We start from the raw sequence: 16,804 nt of genomic DNA on the forward strand, positions 1-16,804 counted from the left end.
GAGTCTCCAAGTATATAAGAGAGGAAATAATAATAAAAAAAATTATACACTGTGGCAATGAGATCCAAAGTCAGATCTCTTCTCCACAAGACATGCCTGATCTTGCCCACCCTGAAACCCAGTGTGCCTTTTGCTTCATGTATCTCTTTAGTGCCACTCATACTTTGTGACATTTCCATACCAAAGTCTAGGCATAGTCCTGTTGTTTCTTGCCATTTCTTTGCATTAATTATTTTTGGTTTGCTTTACTGTAGCTTGTAATGTGGTAGTATGCCAGTCTTCCTTTTAAGAGGTCTGACACCTTTTATGAGTTAATTAAACTAACTATATTTACTCATATGTTTCCTTTCCACCACTAGGCTTCCTCTTATTTTTTAAATTAAATTCTCCTGATGACAGATGCCAACAAATTACTGCAGTTGTTCTACTCATCTGAAAAATATGGACAATTTTAGGTGTCTCTATATGAATTTATGCATCTGGGTCCAGGATTTAACACTTGAGATTGATGACAGCTCTTGCTTCTCATCCAGGTGGGTTTCAGTGCTCTTACCTGACTCAACAAGGTACATACCTGTCTCTTTCTCCAGGCTGTCACACAGCACAGCCAGATTCATGTGAAGAGCAGAAGTGACAAGGTTTCAATTGCAGTTTTTTGCTGATCTCCTTCAGGCCTTAGTTACCCAGTTGTTTTAGACAGAAATAGATAAACATCAGTAGTGTATGGCTAGAAATGGATGATATCAAGTGCAATTAAATAACATAAATTAAACTTTCATTCTGCTCTCTCCTCCGTGTCATTCATCAAGAAAATGGCAGATTTTGGTTGGGCTTGGCTGTTTGTTTTTTGCATTTACCATTGAGCTAAGGGTTTGACAATCAAAATCAGCACGTTTATAGACATATTGAAAACCATACACCCACAGGGTGTATGGACCACCCACAGGAACTGTGGTCCAAATATTATATATGCTTTAATAAACCTTATGGTGGGGAGGGAGAAGGAGACCATTGCCAGCGAGTTGAAAAAGAAATAAACGCTTCTTGACTATTTTGGTATTTAAGCCTACCAGGGTCAAATCCCGGGGGGAAATCTGGCAAGACCTGTGTGTACCTGCTGCCCCCAGTATTCTCAGCAGGAGCTGGGTGTGCCGGCCGGCAGGTGGCACGGACGGGCGAGGGGCGGGCGGGGGGCCGGGCTCTCCGGTTGCCAGGTGAAGCACAACGTCTCCGCCTCTCCGCGGTAAGCGCGCAGCCCAGCGGAGCGCACGCAGGCGGCTCGGCTCGGCTCGGCTCGACTCGGCTCGGCTCGGCTGGGCTGGGCCCGGCCCAGTTCGGCTCGGCCAGGCTCGGCTCGGCTCGGCTCCGCGCGACGCACACCGCACCAGCCCCGCCGACCCCCGCCATGGCGAGGGCGATCAAGCAGGGAACGTTCTGCCCGAGCTTCGTGAAGAAGAATTGGCTGCTGCTGAGCACGGTGGCCGCCGTGCTGGCGGGTGAGCGCGGGGGCAGGCAGGGAGCGCGGTGCCGCCGCCCCCCGCCCGGCCTTGCCGGCACGGTACGGCCTTGCCGGGCGCAGGGGTGGCCCGGGGCCCGCGGAGGGGCGAGGGGTGCTGCACGGCCGAAGGGCAGGGCTGGGCGGCTCGGGGCCGTGCTAACGACCCACCCGAAAGGCAGGCGAGGGCTGCCGGCTGCTCTTCCCCGGCATCGCCGCGGCCGCGGAGAACAGCCCCGCAGTGTCGTGGTGCCGCGGCGGTCGGGCGAGCGGGGCTGGGCGCGGGGGAACGCGGCGTTCGCAGCTCCGGGCGGCCGGGTCGGCAGCGGGGGCCCGGGGCACCCAGGGCCTGGCTGGCTCCTGATTGTGTCCCGCCGGCCCGTGTGGCAAAGGTCGGTGATCGGCGGGGTGAGACGGCCGTGTGGAGAAGGAGCCGGGGGTGAGCCCTCCGTACTGCGGGTCCCCACGGCGGGCCGTGCCCCGAGCCTCTGCAGCTCTTGTGGGGGACGCGGCCCCTGCCTTCTGCTGGTCTGCAGGTGGCAGCCCCCCGAGGGAGGCTGCAGGGCCGGAGAGCGGTGGAGGTGGCTTTGTGGAGCTTCTGGTGGCCCAAACGAGCGGTGCAGCTGGAAGAGTTCGGCAGTGCTGCCCAGCTTTCGGAGAGGTTTTTGGGGGTGAAACGTCTGGCAGTGCCATCCGTTTTTCAGAGAGGTTTTCAGGGCCATCATTGTAAAGACAGCAGGATATATCCCCTGTACGTTAACAAATTTCAGAAGAAAAAACGAGTTGAACGCCTTCTTACTAAGGATAAGTGGGCAAAGAGGGCAAAGAAAGTGCATCAAGTTACTTAGATGAAGAGATTTTTCCATAGGGCATAATTTTGGCCCTATTTATTTCATTATCTCCTGGTTATTATTTGGAAAGCCTCGTTCACTTTTTTCCCCTGTGGAGAAGTGGTGCTATAAATACTTTTGTAACTTGCTATCTGGGTCTCTTTCCGATGACTTGTCTGCTAATTTGAATTTTGGCTGGACCATGCCTATTTCGGTGGAAATTTGTTCTGAAGAGAATTGTTATTTTGGAATTCCTCCCAGTTATTTATAAGCTGTAATCAGAATCGTGCTTACATTAACATGTGTGTTTTCCTCCATACATTCAGTATTTGAAAGATCTCTGGATTTTTCTTACCTCATTCAAAAATATTTTCATGAGTTTTGCATACCAAGTGCTATGGGCGTTGCTTTGAAAATCTGACTGTACAACTGGAGGAGTGTTTATGTGTCTGTGTTTGCATGTGTACAATTGCTTTTTCGCATACTCCTGTCAGGTACTCTTCCAGGAGTTGGCGTACTTACTTCCGATTACAGAAGTGGTTAAGAAATATTCCCCTCTTATTATCTTCAGTGTCTGTAGTTAGAATTGAAGAGTATGATGTAATTCTACAGGTGCAACATTCTGAGATTAAATTTCTCTGAGAGCCACAAAGTGTGACAATGCAGGGACTGTGGGGACAATTGACCCCAATTCCCCTAATACCCAATAGGAATTCCCAGTGAGAGGACAGGCTCTCAACACCTTGCTGTGTCCTTCAACTTCTCTGCCTGCTACACTGTAATTAACAGTCCATAACCCAGGGGAGCTCTATAATACTGTCAAAGAGAGTCTTTATAGTAATTCTGTGAGCCTTGGACCAAATTACCTTTTGCAAGGAACTGTGTGCCTGCAGCATTTCCAGTATTTCTCAAAAGTGAAATAAGGTGCACAAGAAGAACAGTGAAACCCTTGTGAAGATGGAGTTAAATGATATATTATTGTTTTACTACAGCATAAGGAAAGTTTGTAATATACCTAGAGTCCACAAACCCTTCATAATTAAATTTACATATTCATTCTTTTTTAATATGCACTGGGAAATTGGTCTGAGGTTTGTTAATGTAGTTAGTTTGGAAGGACAATTTAGCATTTATGAGCAGAAGAGTGGCACATCATTGTGAAAGAAGAAAATAGGCTTTTCAGAAGTGTATGGAAGTAATAAATGCATCAATCTGTGAAAATGTGCTGTGAAAGCTGTCCAGCTGTCTTGCAAAGTACCTGATATTCCTATACAATCATGTGGAATCGTGATTTTTGCTCATCATCTTCAGAGCCATGTTCAGCATCCAGTTGATATATGCTTATCTTTGCTAGTACCCTTACTAAGTTGAAAAGTTTTCCTAAGTACCTGTGTGTGGCTCTGAAAAGAGACAGAAATGGAAACCCCTCAGAATTCCAAACACTTCTTCATTCAAGAGTATTATTATCTTAAGCATTCAACCTTTTCCCTGTTCTTTCCCTTTTCAAAAATACCAGAATTTCTTTCATAGCAGTGTGTGTGGGGCAGGGGGGGGTGAGGGGAGGATGTAATTTAAAATCTGGACACAACATATCTGGAGTGTCATGTCTTTTGGGTGAAAACACCTGAATGCACATTCAAAGTAAACAAAATTTGAGGCTCAAATGGTTATTTTCCTTGCCTTAGAAGAGAGTCAGCTTTAGGCCACCAAGCTGATGTGAAGAGATGCGTAACCAGGAGAGCAGCAGCCTCACACAAATACCTGCAAAAGGAGGTGTGTCTTGCACATTTTTGTTCTACTGGCCTTACTGAGCCAAAGCAACTGAGCTAACAGAAGTAGTTTACAAGTCAATTTGCTTCAAGTGCTTCTTCAGCCCTTTATGTAGAAAGTTACATTGTTTCCAGATTATACAATCAAGGCAAAATAAACCGGAAATATCCCTGAAAATTACTCTCCCTGAAACAGGTGTCCAAAGGGCAATTGCATACAGAGAGTTTAAGTCACACTTCACAGGTTTCTCATGGAGTATTTCTTATTTGTCATCACTTTGTCTCCAAAAGTTCGCTGCTGCAATGCAGACGAACTAGTCATGAAAGTAAAAGGCTGATTATGTGTAAATACTTGTTCATTAGTCTGTGTGTCACTAGCCTGATAGCCTGTGATACTGATACTGTGCAGTTCTTCAGCAGAACAGCTTTTTTCTTACCATGGAAATTAAAGTGGAAGTGATAATTGTACACAAGTTGCATTATTTTTATTAAACTGATAATTTTGAAATCTATTCGCTTTTTTTTTTTTTTTTTTTTTTTTTTTTTTTTCCCAGCAGCAGCTTTGTGTCTGGGAAAGATTATTCTGAGGGATTAAATTCACCTAAATTTGCAAATACTTTTCTAAATTGCTGAATGGATTGTTCTGTCACTTCCTAAACGTATTCAGAACTTAAGATACCTCTGAGCCTCTCTGTGACTTGGGATTGGATTTTTCTCAACAGCACATGTGTGGGACAATGAAATTGTTCAGATATTCATGTGGAAATATGAGAAATGCAATATTGAGATTGATAAAGAAGGAGGAAGCTAACGGCACTGGAGACTGTGAATGTCAGGTGTCCTTTCTTCAGCCCTTTGTTCATCAAGGGTGTGCCAGTGCAGTCTCAGTAAGAGGCAGCAATAAACACTTTTGTGCTCTGCCTTTACCTTCCTCCATCGTTCTCCTCTTCACATATGTACATGGTCCTTACGCTGTACGCCTCAGACACCACTAAAAAGGAACCTTCGTGCCGTGCCGGGAGCCAGGTGGGCGGCACAGGGGCGGCGGGAGCTGTCCGAGGTGGCTCAGGGAGAGCCGGGACCGGGCAGCCAGAGAGCGCGCAAAAACGCGAGCTGCAGCTAGCAGTGATGTAAGGCAGGGATGGAGTAAAAGAGAGGGCAGGGGTCAAGTATTGAGGCTGGAGCATGCCTAAACACCTGACTTTTCCACCTGTGAAGTGAATTTATTCAGTCTCTGCAGGATCAAATGCTTGCTTGTGCAGTTCCATTGTTGAAAGATGCGGGCTGGCATCAGACCTCCTTTTCTCCCTGCACTTGAGAGTGAGATTAAAATAGGCATAGTTCCTGTTGTAATACCAGCACTGCAGAAACTTTGAGTGTTGTGACTATAATGATTTACCAGGATCTGGTAAGTGCACTAGCCACTGACTGTTCTGGTTTTTGTTTTATGATACCTCCTAACAGTTTATATGCCTTTATTCTCTATAATGTTAATGGAAGTTATTATTTTATATTATAATATTAAGTAGTAATATCTCACTTTAAGAATATTTCTTTGTTTCTAGGCAAGTCAGGTACATTCAAACCTGCTAAATGAAGGGCTGTGCTCCCTTTGGAATCAGACACAAGGGGACTTGACAGCTGGTTTTAATAGCAGTAGTTCTGCATTACTGGAAGCCCACCAGTGCATTCTTACAATAATGAATGTCTCATAGGGTGAAGAAAACAACAGAAATTTAGTAACCTATCACTCTGTTGATGGCCTTAACCTATGCAGAAGGCCACCTGAATCCAGGGAGCTCACCATATTCCTGAGGTTTTTTTGCAAATGTTGACTGCAGCCTCTAAACCCCCAAAACCTATTAATTCTTTCTGACAGTAAGTTGCTTCTGTCTCTAGCAAATGTAATTTAAATAGCAAAAACCCATTCTTGATATGAAGTAAGGTTTTACCATTTTCCATTTCTCCCTCCTTGTATCCTTATCAAAAAGTAGCCTCTTAGCTTAGTTTAGGCTGTCTTCAGTGCCATTTCTGGCTTGCACAATACAGTGGTAAGGTTCCAAACAATGAAGCAGATTTATAGTCTCTTGAAATACACTAGCAAAACCAGCAAGAAGGATGTTCTTGGGGAATAAGGGGAATATAATAATACAAAAGAATTATTGCTTTGTTTCTGACAAGTATAGTTGTATAGCATTTTTTCTTCCTTGAATTCCAAAGCACAGCATTTTATTAATTTAGAATTTATAAAAAATGAAGACCAGATATCTTGAATCAACTGTGGTAGCATGGAAATTTAAAAGAAGACTGTTTTCTTCTTGCTGTGCCTCAGAACAGCATAGATGATACTTGTGGCTTTTTATGCCTCTTTAGACAGTGATGATTCTTATATCTGTGTTTCTCTGTAACACTTGCCAACAGTTTGATATAGGATGGGATCTCTTCAGAAATGTATGAAACACAGCCATTTTGAGAAAATGTTTGAATTTAATTTTAACAGTGGAAAGTAAAATGCAGAATGATAAATAATTTCATCTGAGAGTTTCACATGCCACTGAGGATCAAAATGCTCTAAGTCAGGAAGTCAGCCATGAAAGAATTCAAAGGAAATTAAGTTAAGCATGATTCCTCTTTTGAACTGTTTTGAAGCAAAGAAAACCCATCTTTTATTTCTTCTTCTGGCATGTAAAGTTTTCCAATTTTATTGTTTAACACAGTCTCTGGGTTTCACTTAATGTGAGTGAAGTGAAACTATCGCTAGAGCTGAATTTTTAAATCTTTGGAAAGGGTGAGCCATGTAAATGTCAATTTACACTCTGCAAAGTCCCCAAACTACCAAAGTCTACCAGTATTATTTTTACATTTGAAGCAATAGCACCAGTATTAGTATCAGCAAAATATTTACTGTGTCCAATTTCCCAATATTATTTAAGGGAAGATACGGCAATGTAATTGCAAAAATTTCTTTTCTTTTATATTTACATTTTAGAAACAAAGCATAAAGACACTTTCATCTTATATACCCCATCAAAAAAGATAATGTTCAGGTTTAGACTACTCACAAACAATAGTTGCACAGTTTGCAACTATTTGGAAGTCTTTTTTTTTTTTTTCCCCTACAAATGCCCCATAGGATTTGTGCAAGCCATTTGTACTTATAGTCCCACAATATTATCTTGTGCAGTGAGAGCACATCTGTATCACATCTGAAGATCAGGGCTGTATTGGAATTACCGTTTCAAATTTCGTGGTCCTTTCATGCTTTTGGAATGGCAAACAACTTGCTCAATCTCAGCTAATTTTCTGGGTCATGTATCTGATTTCTCAATGCTTTGATGTGTTCATTAGTTTCAGAATAACAATGTTTCTGCATGTTACTATCTGTCTATCTTTAGTGTCCACTAAATTGCCTTTCCATCTGTTTATCTCAGTCACAGTCATTCCAGCAAGGGGAGAACTAGAACAGAATGTCCTGTTTACTGTCCTTTTCTCTCATCAAAGGAGCAAGAACAAGCGTTAGAATCTGGCAGGTATTTCCAGTTACTAGCCTTTCACCTGTCTTATACCGCTTCCAACCATTTAGTTTCTTGTGTGTTTTAGGGGTCTTAAATAAAGATGCATTTCTCCTGATGTGCTCTACTGAGCTAATATCTCTTGGGCTATCCATGTACAAAGGTGCTTATACAGCTTTGGGATAGCAAGCAAAACATTGTGGAAAGAGAACAGAAAATCAGTGGGCTTTTACAAGGAAGGGTGAAAAATTATTGGGTTTTTTGTGTGTGGCATTGTAATGGTGCCCATGGTACTGTAGTGTATCAGGCCCTATAATCAAAACATTAGATGCTACAACTGGGAGACGTGAATTTCTGAAACGACTGAGAAAAGGGGTCTAAACAAAAACACTGCTTTATAAATTGTGCATTTGGAGACATTGTGGAAGCACAAAGATCTGTACATGTCTGGATGACTGCATAGTTAAAGAAGGGTAACACATTATAGATGGATGAGATAAAGGAGAAGGGTAATGGTTTTAGAAGTGATATCTGAAAGGGGTCATAAGAAAGGTCTGCAAAAGAAGAAAGACAAGTTACTGTTGTCAGGTTATCTTTCAGTTTTACTGTAAAGCACAGGAACAGAGAGATAGAAGGATACCCCCTGGGTTATCATATCCAGCCCCTGCTGCTTTGGGTTACACCATTGTAGATAAAATCCTGTTACATGCCATGTTCCATCTTAAAGCTAGGATAGGCTATTTGATGCTGTACATCCTCCTAGAAAGCAGTATTCTTCAATCTGATGGTCAAAAGCCTTACAATTTCCACTATAAATGTTGTATAAATGTTGTTTCACTATGCATCCAATAATTAAAATATTGCTCCATCACTAGTATTCAACCATTTTCTATATTTCTACCTCACTATCTGTGGTGGACAAACTAAGTTCTTTCATCTCCTCTCAAAAGGTAAGCTCTTCATTTTTTAAATTACCCTATAGTCCTCCTTCGTGTGTGTTCGACACTGAATTCGCTTTTCCTGAAACCTTAATGAGTTTCACACAGTATTTCCCAATCGAACAGGGACACATCCAAATTAATGAAGAAATGTAGGTTGCATAGCTGCTGGGATAGGTTTGTCATTTTCCCCAGATTGTTTTGTTTATGACATGACCTTGCTTACAAAATAAATAAATTTGTTATGTTAAGATTGTAAACACAGTACTTCACAAACATAATAATTCAACAAGTTGTTGAAAACTGTGAAAGAAAAAAATCTTATCTCTGATACAACTTAGTTGTTTTTTTTTAGTGGTAGATTCTGTACAAGAGTTCTAGCTAGATGAAGCACAGTAGAAAGGTTTGTCTTCTTCCATCACCTGTATTTTTTTTTCTTGGCTTTCTCTGAAGGAAGTTGCATCTGCACACGGAAAATATTTGGAAGATATGTGCAGGAGGAATTCATCTACACTCTGTTTGGATAAAGGAGAGGAAATCCAGAGTCCAATAGAAGACATTGTCAAATAATCAAACTGGTTAGCCCTCCTCATGTTTGGAGGGAGTACTGATTCAGATTCAGCAGAACTGTGGTCACATAGTCACAGGAAAATAGGCACTATTTCCCTTTTGCTGGCTGAGTGAACTAACTGCTCTTGGTTTGACTAAGGATGAGGTATGCCTTGTGCAGGGCTGCATAGCAGAGAGGCTGCTGTGTGTTAGTGGTGACTGCTACAGGCTGCCCTGTGTTATCAGCTCTGTTCCAGGCTCCTGCAGCACAGAAAGTAGCAGGAGTTATGTGGGTTTGCTGCTTGCGGTAGCCTTCACCCACACTGGAGAAGCTGATTTTTCCCCCTCTGGCCAGCAGTCCACCTTGCCTTCATTCCTGAAGGTCCATCACAGGGAGTCACTCTCTACCTGAACTTTTCTCACACTGCAGTCAGATGACAATGTGTGACTTGTGTGGAGGAGTTTACAACCACTGCACCCTCAACAGGATAATCTGAGAGCATCAGGGGGTCTCACCATGGCAGAGGACAAGCCATTCTCTTATACATTGCTACTAAATATTCTTCAGTAAACCAAGAGCTGATATAGAAACTCTCTTCTGGAAGATTTCTGAGAGAAATCAGAAATTTCAGCCTGCAGTTTTTCGAAGAATACTCTTTTTTCAATCAACATCAGTATGTTTATTGGAAGGTAGAGCGTAAAACAGTAAAATGTGTAATATTAGAAAGTATTAAAAATAATGCAAAAAGAGCTGAAATAATATGTTTATAAGCCTTTGTAATATAATCTTCCACACTCTCTCTTTTAGTGTTCTATAGTAGGCACTGTATTTCTTTGCACTAAGAGACAGCCAGTGATAAGAGAAACTCTATGGAGAGAGCAAAAAAATTGGTTTATAAAATATTACTAAAGGACTGAGAATGTATCACACTGCAAAACTCCCTCCTGCCTGTGCTGCAGTTTGACATGTTTATATTGAGTATTTTGTATTGTGTTTGAAATCAAGTCAGTGGAGTTTGTTTGCTAGCCTTTTCAGTTCCATGAATCATCTGCTGTGAGGTTAATCCAGTTAAGACTCACCAAAATGACAGAAGTAATTGTGTCAGTATGTCATGTCTGTGCAGCATATAATGTGAAATTATGAAGAGCTTAATCACTTAGTTAATAGCACAATAGGTGTTGCTACAGTACAATTAAATAATACCAGGTTTGAACAATGTGACTTTTTTTTCTTCTTTCAGTTCTGTGTCAAAGCAAAATTCCTATAATTCCCACACTGTCTATCAGCATCAGCCAGGGTCACTAAGTCTGCTTCAGTGAGAAGGAGTTTCCATATTATGAAATTTTAAGAAAACAGGAAAAATAAATACCACATCTTTTTTTTTCAGAGCACTACATGTGCTACAGAACAGATAATTTTACAAACCAGATTATTAGTTTTACAAAAATATATGCTGTATTCTTTTTCTCATTGCCTTTATAGTTCATTCCTAAGGATCATTCACATAATAAAGTCAGTGGGAGGTAAAGGTGCTAGGCTGTTTTCTTCAGTGTCATGCACACTGATGGAGAACTCCCTGTCAATTGAAACTGTGCATCCCAAACCAGTGTTGTCATCCGTGAATGTACATAACATGAGGGAGTCCCACCTGTTCAATAACTTTTTCTTTCTGTTTTATATTCTCTTTCAGTGAGAAACAGAAGCAGGCATGTCTATGTGTGGACTTAGCTTATCTGTTTCTAAATTGTGAGTTGTTCTACCTGTGAAGGTAAAGAAAGTAAAGGGGCATGCTATCATACCATATACTTATCAGGGATGCAATCAGGTTCTGAAGAGCAACTAACCCACAATAGTAACAATGTAAAGCAAATAAGTACAGTAATGTCATACTGCAAATCCTGAACAGATTCATATATTCAGGGTATCTGTATTTTGTTGACCTCACAAAAAAGGGTTCAGGGTTTAGCTATCACTTCCTGAAAAATTGTAAATGGTCTCAATGATGGGTTGGTTGGGGGGCTTCTGAATGGCCAGCACATTTTTACAAGTTTACAGTAGCTGTAGGACAATCTATGACACCCCATGTGTGCTAGTATAACTGAGCACAGAGATTATGCCAATGTTTTGAACAGAATGTGTGTAGGTTTTTTGCTTATTTCCAAATCTGTGTCATGAACTGCAGCAAGGTACTTGAAGAAAAATGTAGTAGCCCTATAATCATTCCCATACAAAGAATTTACTTTTTCCTTAGATAACATTTCAGAAAGAAAAGCAATATGCAAAGAAACTCTCCAGATGAAGATCAGATTGCAATAAATTACTGTTCACCAGATACCCAGATGTCACAGAAGTCGTTTTCCAGATAGACAGAAAACCTCAACATCATGGTGTCTCAAGACACGTTTTACCTAATTTCTGTGGTGGACTCACTGAGCATACATACACAGGCAAGACTTTTTCTGCCACCTTATTACACACAGCCATCATCTCCTAGGTTCTGTAAAGTCTCAGGCTTGGCAGATGCAATTGATCTAGTGCTACACAGAGTGGAGCCAGTTGCAGGTTCTGGGTAATACAATGAAAAATGGCTCATCCTATAGAGAGGAAACATGCATTTCCTCCAGCTTTTTAAGCTGGGACTCCCTTAAAGTTGGGTGCCAGTAGGTTTCACTTGCTGTGCTTATAGTCAGTGATTTTCTTCTGCTCTGTTTTTCTTCTCTTGTTCTTCTCATCCTCACCCCTTACTTGCTTCGTCTATATTTGCACCCTTTCTTTGAAGGATTTTCTGTCTGTTACCAAGCTTATAAAAAGCCTTATGTGCTACCTGAGAGAATAGTAGCACGGAGTTAGAGCATGTGATGTTTCACTAGGTTTCAGACAGGAGAATTGTTCTGTGGCCTTCATTGTGCATCACAATCTCAGGGACCCAGAGTGCAACTTTCTGTCTTGGTGGCTGCTGGGAGAGGAAATGTAGACACCATGCTATACAGCATGTGCTGTACTATGCACAGTTACAAGGATATATTTTGCTTAAAAATTTAAATTAAAGATATGGGATTGTACCATTTACTCCACCATCATTCTTCACATCTGCCCAATACTGTAGAAATCTTAAGCAGAATGTGTCATTGACCTACAAGTAAAGGATTGCTCTTGTGGTAAAAATCATAACCCAACTTAGCCATGTGGACAAGAAGGAAAAACAAAGATAAGAGATGGAAAAGAAATAAAATCAATTTATCATGGAAAAGAAGAAAGGTGGAGTGGTTGAAACTCCTCCAGAAAAGATGAAGAGAGCACATTTTGTTCTTCAAAAAGTAGAAGCAAATTATTCCATAAATTAAAAAATAATAAAAAATTAAAATTAAAATTAAAAAATAAAAAGGAAGGAATTCTAATATATAGAAACAGCTTTGAAGACTATAGTGTATTTTAAGGTTGTTAAAAGTAATTGTTAGTTTTCATTTGAAATAATGAATTTCAATTTATTTCATTTGAAATAATCAGAAATAATGGAGTTATCAGTAGCATTCATCTAGAGAAATTGAGATTTTTATGACACTTTGTCTGTACTTAGGGCTGCTATAATCAATGTGATGTTCAAAGCAGTGGTTACCATGTGAAATGTGTTTATGCTGAACCACACTTCTTTTTGTGCGTTATAATTCCCAGAAGAAATTTCCAAATTTGGAACTTGGTTATTGAAAGGAGGATCAAAAAGTTCTACATATGTCCATTTCCTGTATAACAGCAAGTTTATTCTGCTGAATTTCTAATCTTCTCTTGTTACTGTTACAAAATAAAATTTCTTATATTCCCATGATATATTCAAGCAGCATATGCTAGATGCTAACCGCAGTTAAAAAGTAGCTGCATTTTACTGTAGTTTGGCATACTACACAAGTTAATATGGATATAAGTACTTTGTAAAGAAATTGCATGAATAAGGAATTGAGAGCAATAATGTAATTTCAAGAGATTGTTGAAGTTCTATTCTCAGTTATTGTCATTAGGTAAATAATATCCTCAACCAAACAAACAAAAAAAAAAAAAAAAAAAAAAAAAACCCACCAAAAAAAAAAAAAAAAAAAAAAAAAAAAAAATCAAACAGAACAGGTGTAAGTGTACAGATGGAAAATCTTAAGGAAACCCTGCTATAATTGTGAGAGCATGTGGGAAGTTTTTGTAGTGAAATCTAAAGAAGTGGCAAACATAACCCTCAAGAATTAAAACAAGGGTGAATCTTTCTACCTGCTAGCAATCCTGCTGAATATACAATGATCAGATTTCCATCTGGTCAAATATGACAGTTATATGGAATGAAAGGCAGATGGTTAGAACATGTCCTAGTCATATGTGCTGAAAGTAAAGTGGCATTACACAACTTGCCATAAACATGCAGTTCAGTCTTGCTGCAACTTAAGCAAATGTCTACCCTAAGTTGCATGAATTGTCTGAAGACATAGAAATTGCTTGTATGGTTAGATTCAGCTATTTATTCTAGTGCTTTCAGGATCAAAGCCTTAGCAAGTAACTTCAATTCATTTAGCCATTTTATAAATGGAATTTTATCTTGCTTGGGCTTATCTAAAAGTGCAGAGTAAATATTTTCAACACATCTAATTCAGTCCCTAGATGAGAAATAGATATCATTGTGTCTTATCATTCTTTAATCAAGGTTAATTGCATAATATTGCAAATATCTTCAAGGTTGTTAAGATTCAAGATTGCTCCAAGGAATTCAAACTGTCTGTATTCACTGGCAGAGATTACAACTCGATCAGTTGACTAGAGCAGCTCATTTTTGTGGAAGGTTACCTGGTTAATTTTCCATCTCTATTGACAGGAAAATCTTGGTTTTAATTTTCATTTAGCTTGATTTTGATGATGAAGAGTTCTGACTTGTTCTTTCGTTGGATCCAGTTAGAAACTGGATCTCTTAATCTCTTTTCATTCAGAACTGAAGCATTACTGTGTGAAACAACCGTTCTAGTGCTTTTTAGACACTGATCAACATACTTCCTGTAACAGTAATTTCAATTTGAAAATCATGTTGGGATGGAAAATAAAGGTATTGCCTGTCAAACTGAAGAATTTTGTCTTTTAGCCCATGATTTTTTTTTTTTTCTTTTGGTAGAACTCTTACCTGTGATTTGTCTCAGAAGTGGGAACTATCTGATGATTCATATAATCCAAAGATATGAGGATGTATAAAGGTTCCTTGTGCCATGGCTCAATCACTGATTGAATTTATAGTCTGGTATTTGTAGGCCGGTTGTGTTGTGAAATGAGCAGACTGTATTTTTGTTGTTCTCTTCCTGGAAGTTATTACATTAATTTAGTGATTACAGTCACACTCTTTCCTAATTATGTAGAGCAGCAATTACAGAAAGTGTTGCTGCTGGGTAGGCTTATTTTCACCAATAGAAATAATCTGAAGTATTTATGTCACTGTCTCTCTTTAGTGTTTGGTAGTGTTTATATAGTCTATTGATTTTTTTTTAATGCCAGTTATGGGTCTTCTAGAACTAGTGAAGGTGGATAAAAAGTCAGTACTGGACTGGACTGATAATCAAAGCACCTAATCAGATTTTTCCAAAGACATACCTAAAGATATCGTGCTTCAGAATTATGTGTTATTACTTTGCTTATCGTTAGAAAAGGAAATATGTGATCTTATCTGATTTAGAAGTTGTACCATAGTTGTGAAAATGTTTATTTCTTGCTCTTTTTGTTCTGCTATTTGTTCTCCTTGTCTCACATGTTTCTATTATAAACTACATCTAATTCGTTTAACATTTTTATGTCCCTTTTAGGTGTTGGGATTGGCGTGCTGGTACGGGAATATGGCAATCTGTCTAACTTGGATAAGGTCTACTTTGCATTTCCCGGGGAATTGCTGATGAGAATGCTCAAACTCATCATTCTGCCATTAATCATATCAAGTATGATCACAGGTATGACTGAAAATGTACTGTTAGCTTATGGGACTATCATTGTGGGTTAGCTTTCTTTCCAAAGGAAATAACCCCTAAAAACAACTTGATAGAACTCTATACTGAGAAACAGAGATTTCATATCTTTAGATTAAATTATTTCTTTATATAATGAGAATGAGAAAAAATTTGGAAAGATTAGCACTATTGTCTATGACATTATATAGAGCTGTGAGCTAATAACTTTGCAAATCTATAGATTCTTGTATCTCTCTCTCCCTATTTTCAGAAGTGGGTTAAGCACATTACAAGCCCAATTGGTTGCAACTGCATATTCTGAGGTAGAGTTAAATGTTATAAGCAGTCTCATGATGCCATTTCACAAGCAAGGGAGAGCTGATCTCATAGCCTTCTGTCACAAAAAGAGGGCATTCATGACCTATACTTCCTTGATATCAGCAAACTTCCCCGAGGTACCGTGCATGAGCTCTAGCATTCACTGAATCCTTCTACGAGTCCACTTGTACTTCTGCAAGACTGAAAACTCCTTTGAACCAAGTGAGTGCTTGGGAGACTGTGTGGCCAGGAAGGGAAGAGGGAAGAAAAGCTTACATCTTCTGGGAAAAGCAAGCAAGCTGTTGGCTGGAACCCTGCCCTGAATGCTAGATGCTAGAATTTGCTAACAGTTCACCCACAGAGAAAACATTGGAAAGATTTGGTGGAGAAAACCCAAAGCAAGGACACAGAACTGAACATCAAATAGCCTTTCCTTAGAAATAACTTTTTTCGAAAAAGGGAAAGCCAAGTAAGCTTCTCTTTATTCTTTAAGTCTTTACTGAGGGTGCAAGGATTGTGACTATTTTCTTTCAGCTTCTTGCAGTGAATCAAGACACATTGGTCCCATTTCATCTCCACAAAACTTCTGTTTTGACAACATATTCATGTCCAGATCTTCATATCTGTAATGTAGGGTGAGAGGAACCAGTGTTAGAATTGAAATGGAGAATGTCAAGAGCTGCAAGATCCAGAATGGAAAGCTGCCAAAGGCAGAGTGAGAAATGATGTCACAAAATAGTCAAGGGTTTTGTCCAAAGGAATGAAGGGAGGTTAAACAATTGTTAGTGTGTAAAGGTGAGGAGAAACTTAGTCTGTGTCAATCCATCCAGGAAAAACTGCCAAGATAAGACTAAGACATTTCTTTTTTTGAAAAAGATTTTATTTGTGAGTGAAGTTGGGCTCATGTCTTCAGAAATAAATTGGATCATTAGAATAATTATGAAATTCATTCTTTTTAAAATATATTTGTCCAGCACTTACAGGGGAAACAAGAATCATCCTGTTAAAAAATATTGTGCTTACTTAATGTATAATGTTCCAGTATGAGTAAACTGCACTTGTAACTACTAACACAAGCTTGGATTTTACAGATTGCAGATTACAGTCAAATACAGAAATGACTGTATAATTGGATATGCCAAGGTCAGAATCAGAGCATCTCGGGGTGAGAATGAGATACTCTGATTCTGACCTTGGCATATCCAATTTCCTTAGCAAGTAAGGGCATATTTTTTCTACACTTCTATATTAGAGTATTAGGAAAGGGAAAGACAACAAGAAAGATAAAAACAGAAGCTACTTCGATAGAGTATGTAGGGCTTTGCAAATGAACCACAAATATCTGTGCATGATGGTTTTCACTATTCACCCATATCTGTCCTCAGGATGTTGATGATATATCGCCTTTTTAAAAATAGGTATGTTAACCTTCTAACCA

General features: G+C 39.6%; 1 protein-coding gene across 1 annotated transcript in view; it reads left to right on the top strand.

Annotated features, from left to right (window-relative positions):
- Window positions 1-1,394: 1,394 nt before the first annotated feature.
- SLC1A1 (solute carrier family 1 member 1) overlaps window positions 1,395-16,804 on the top strand; it is a 45,861-nt gene continuing 30,451 nt past the window's right edge. Inside the window, exons 1-2 of the mRNA XM_041486129.1 lie at window positions 1,395-1,496; window positions 14,911-15,051. Coding sequence (XP_041342063.1) covers window positions 1,406-1,496; window positions 14,911-15,051 — 232 coding nt within the window. The 5' untranslated portion in view covers window positions 1,395-1,405. The remainder of the gene's footprint in view (window positions 1,497-14,910; window positions 15,052-16,804) is intronic.

The sequence above is a fragment of the Pyrgilauda ruficollis genome, unplaced genomic scaffold (genome assembly GCF_017590135.1).
Source record: "Pyrgilauda ruficollis isolate IOZ18807 unplaced genomic scaffold, ASM1759013v1 scaffold74, whole genome shotgun sequence".
Taxonomy (NCBI): domain Eukaryota; kingdom Metazoa; phylum Chordata; class Aves; order Passeriformes; family Passeridae; genus Pyrgilauda; species Pyrgilauda ruficollis.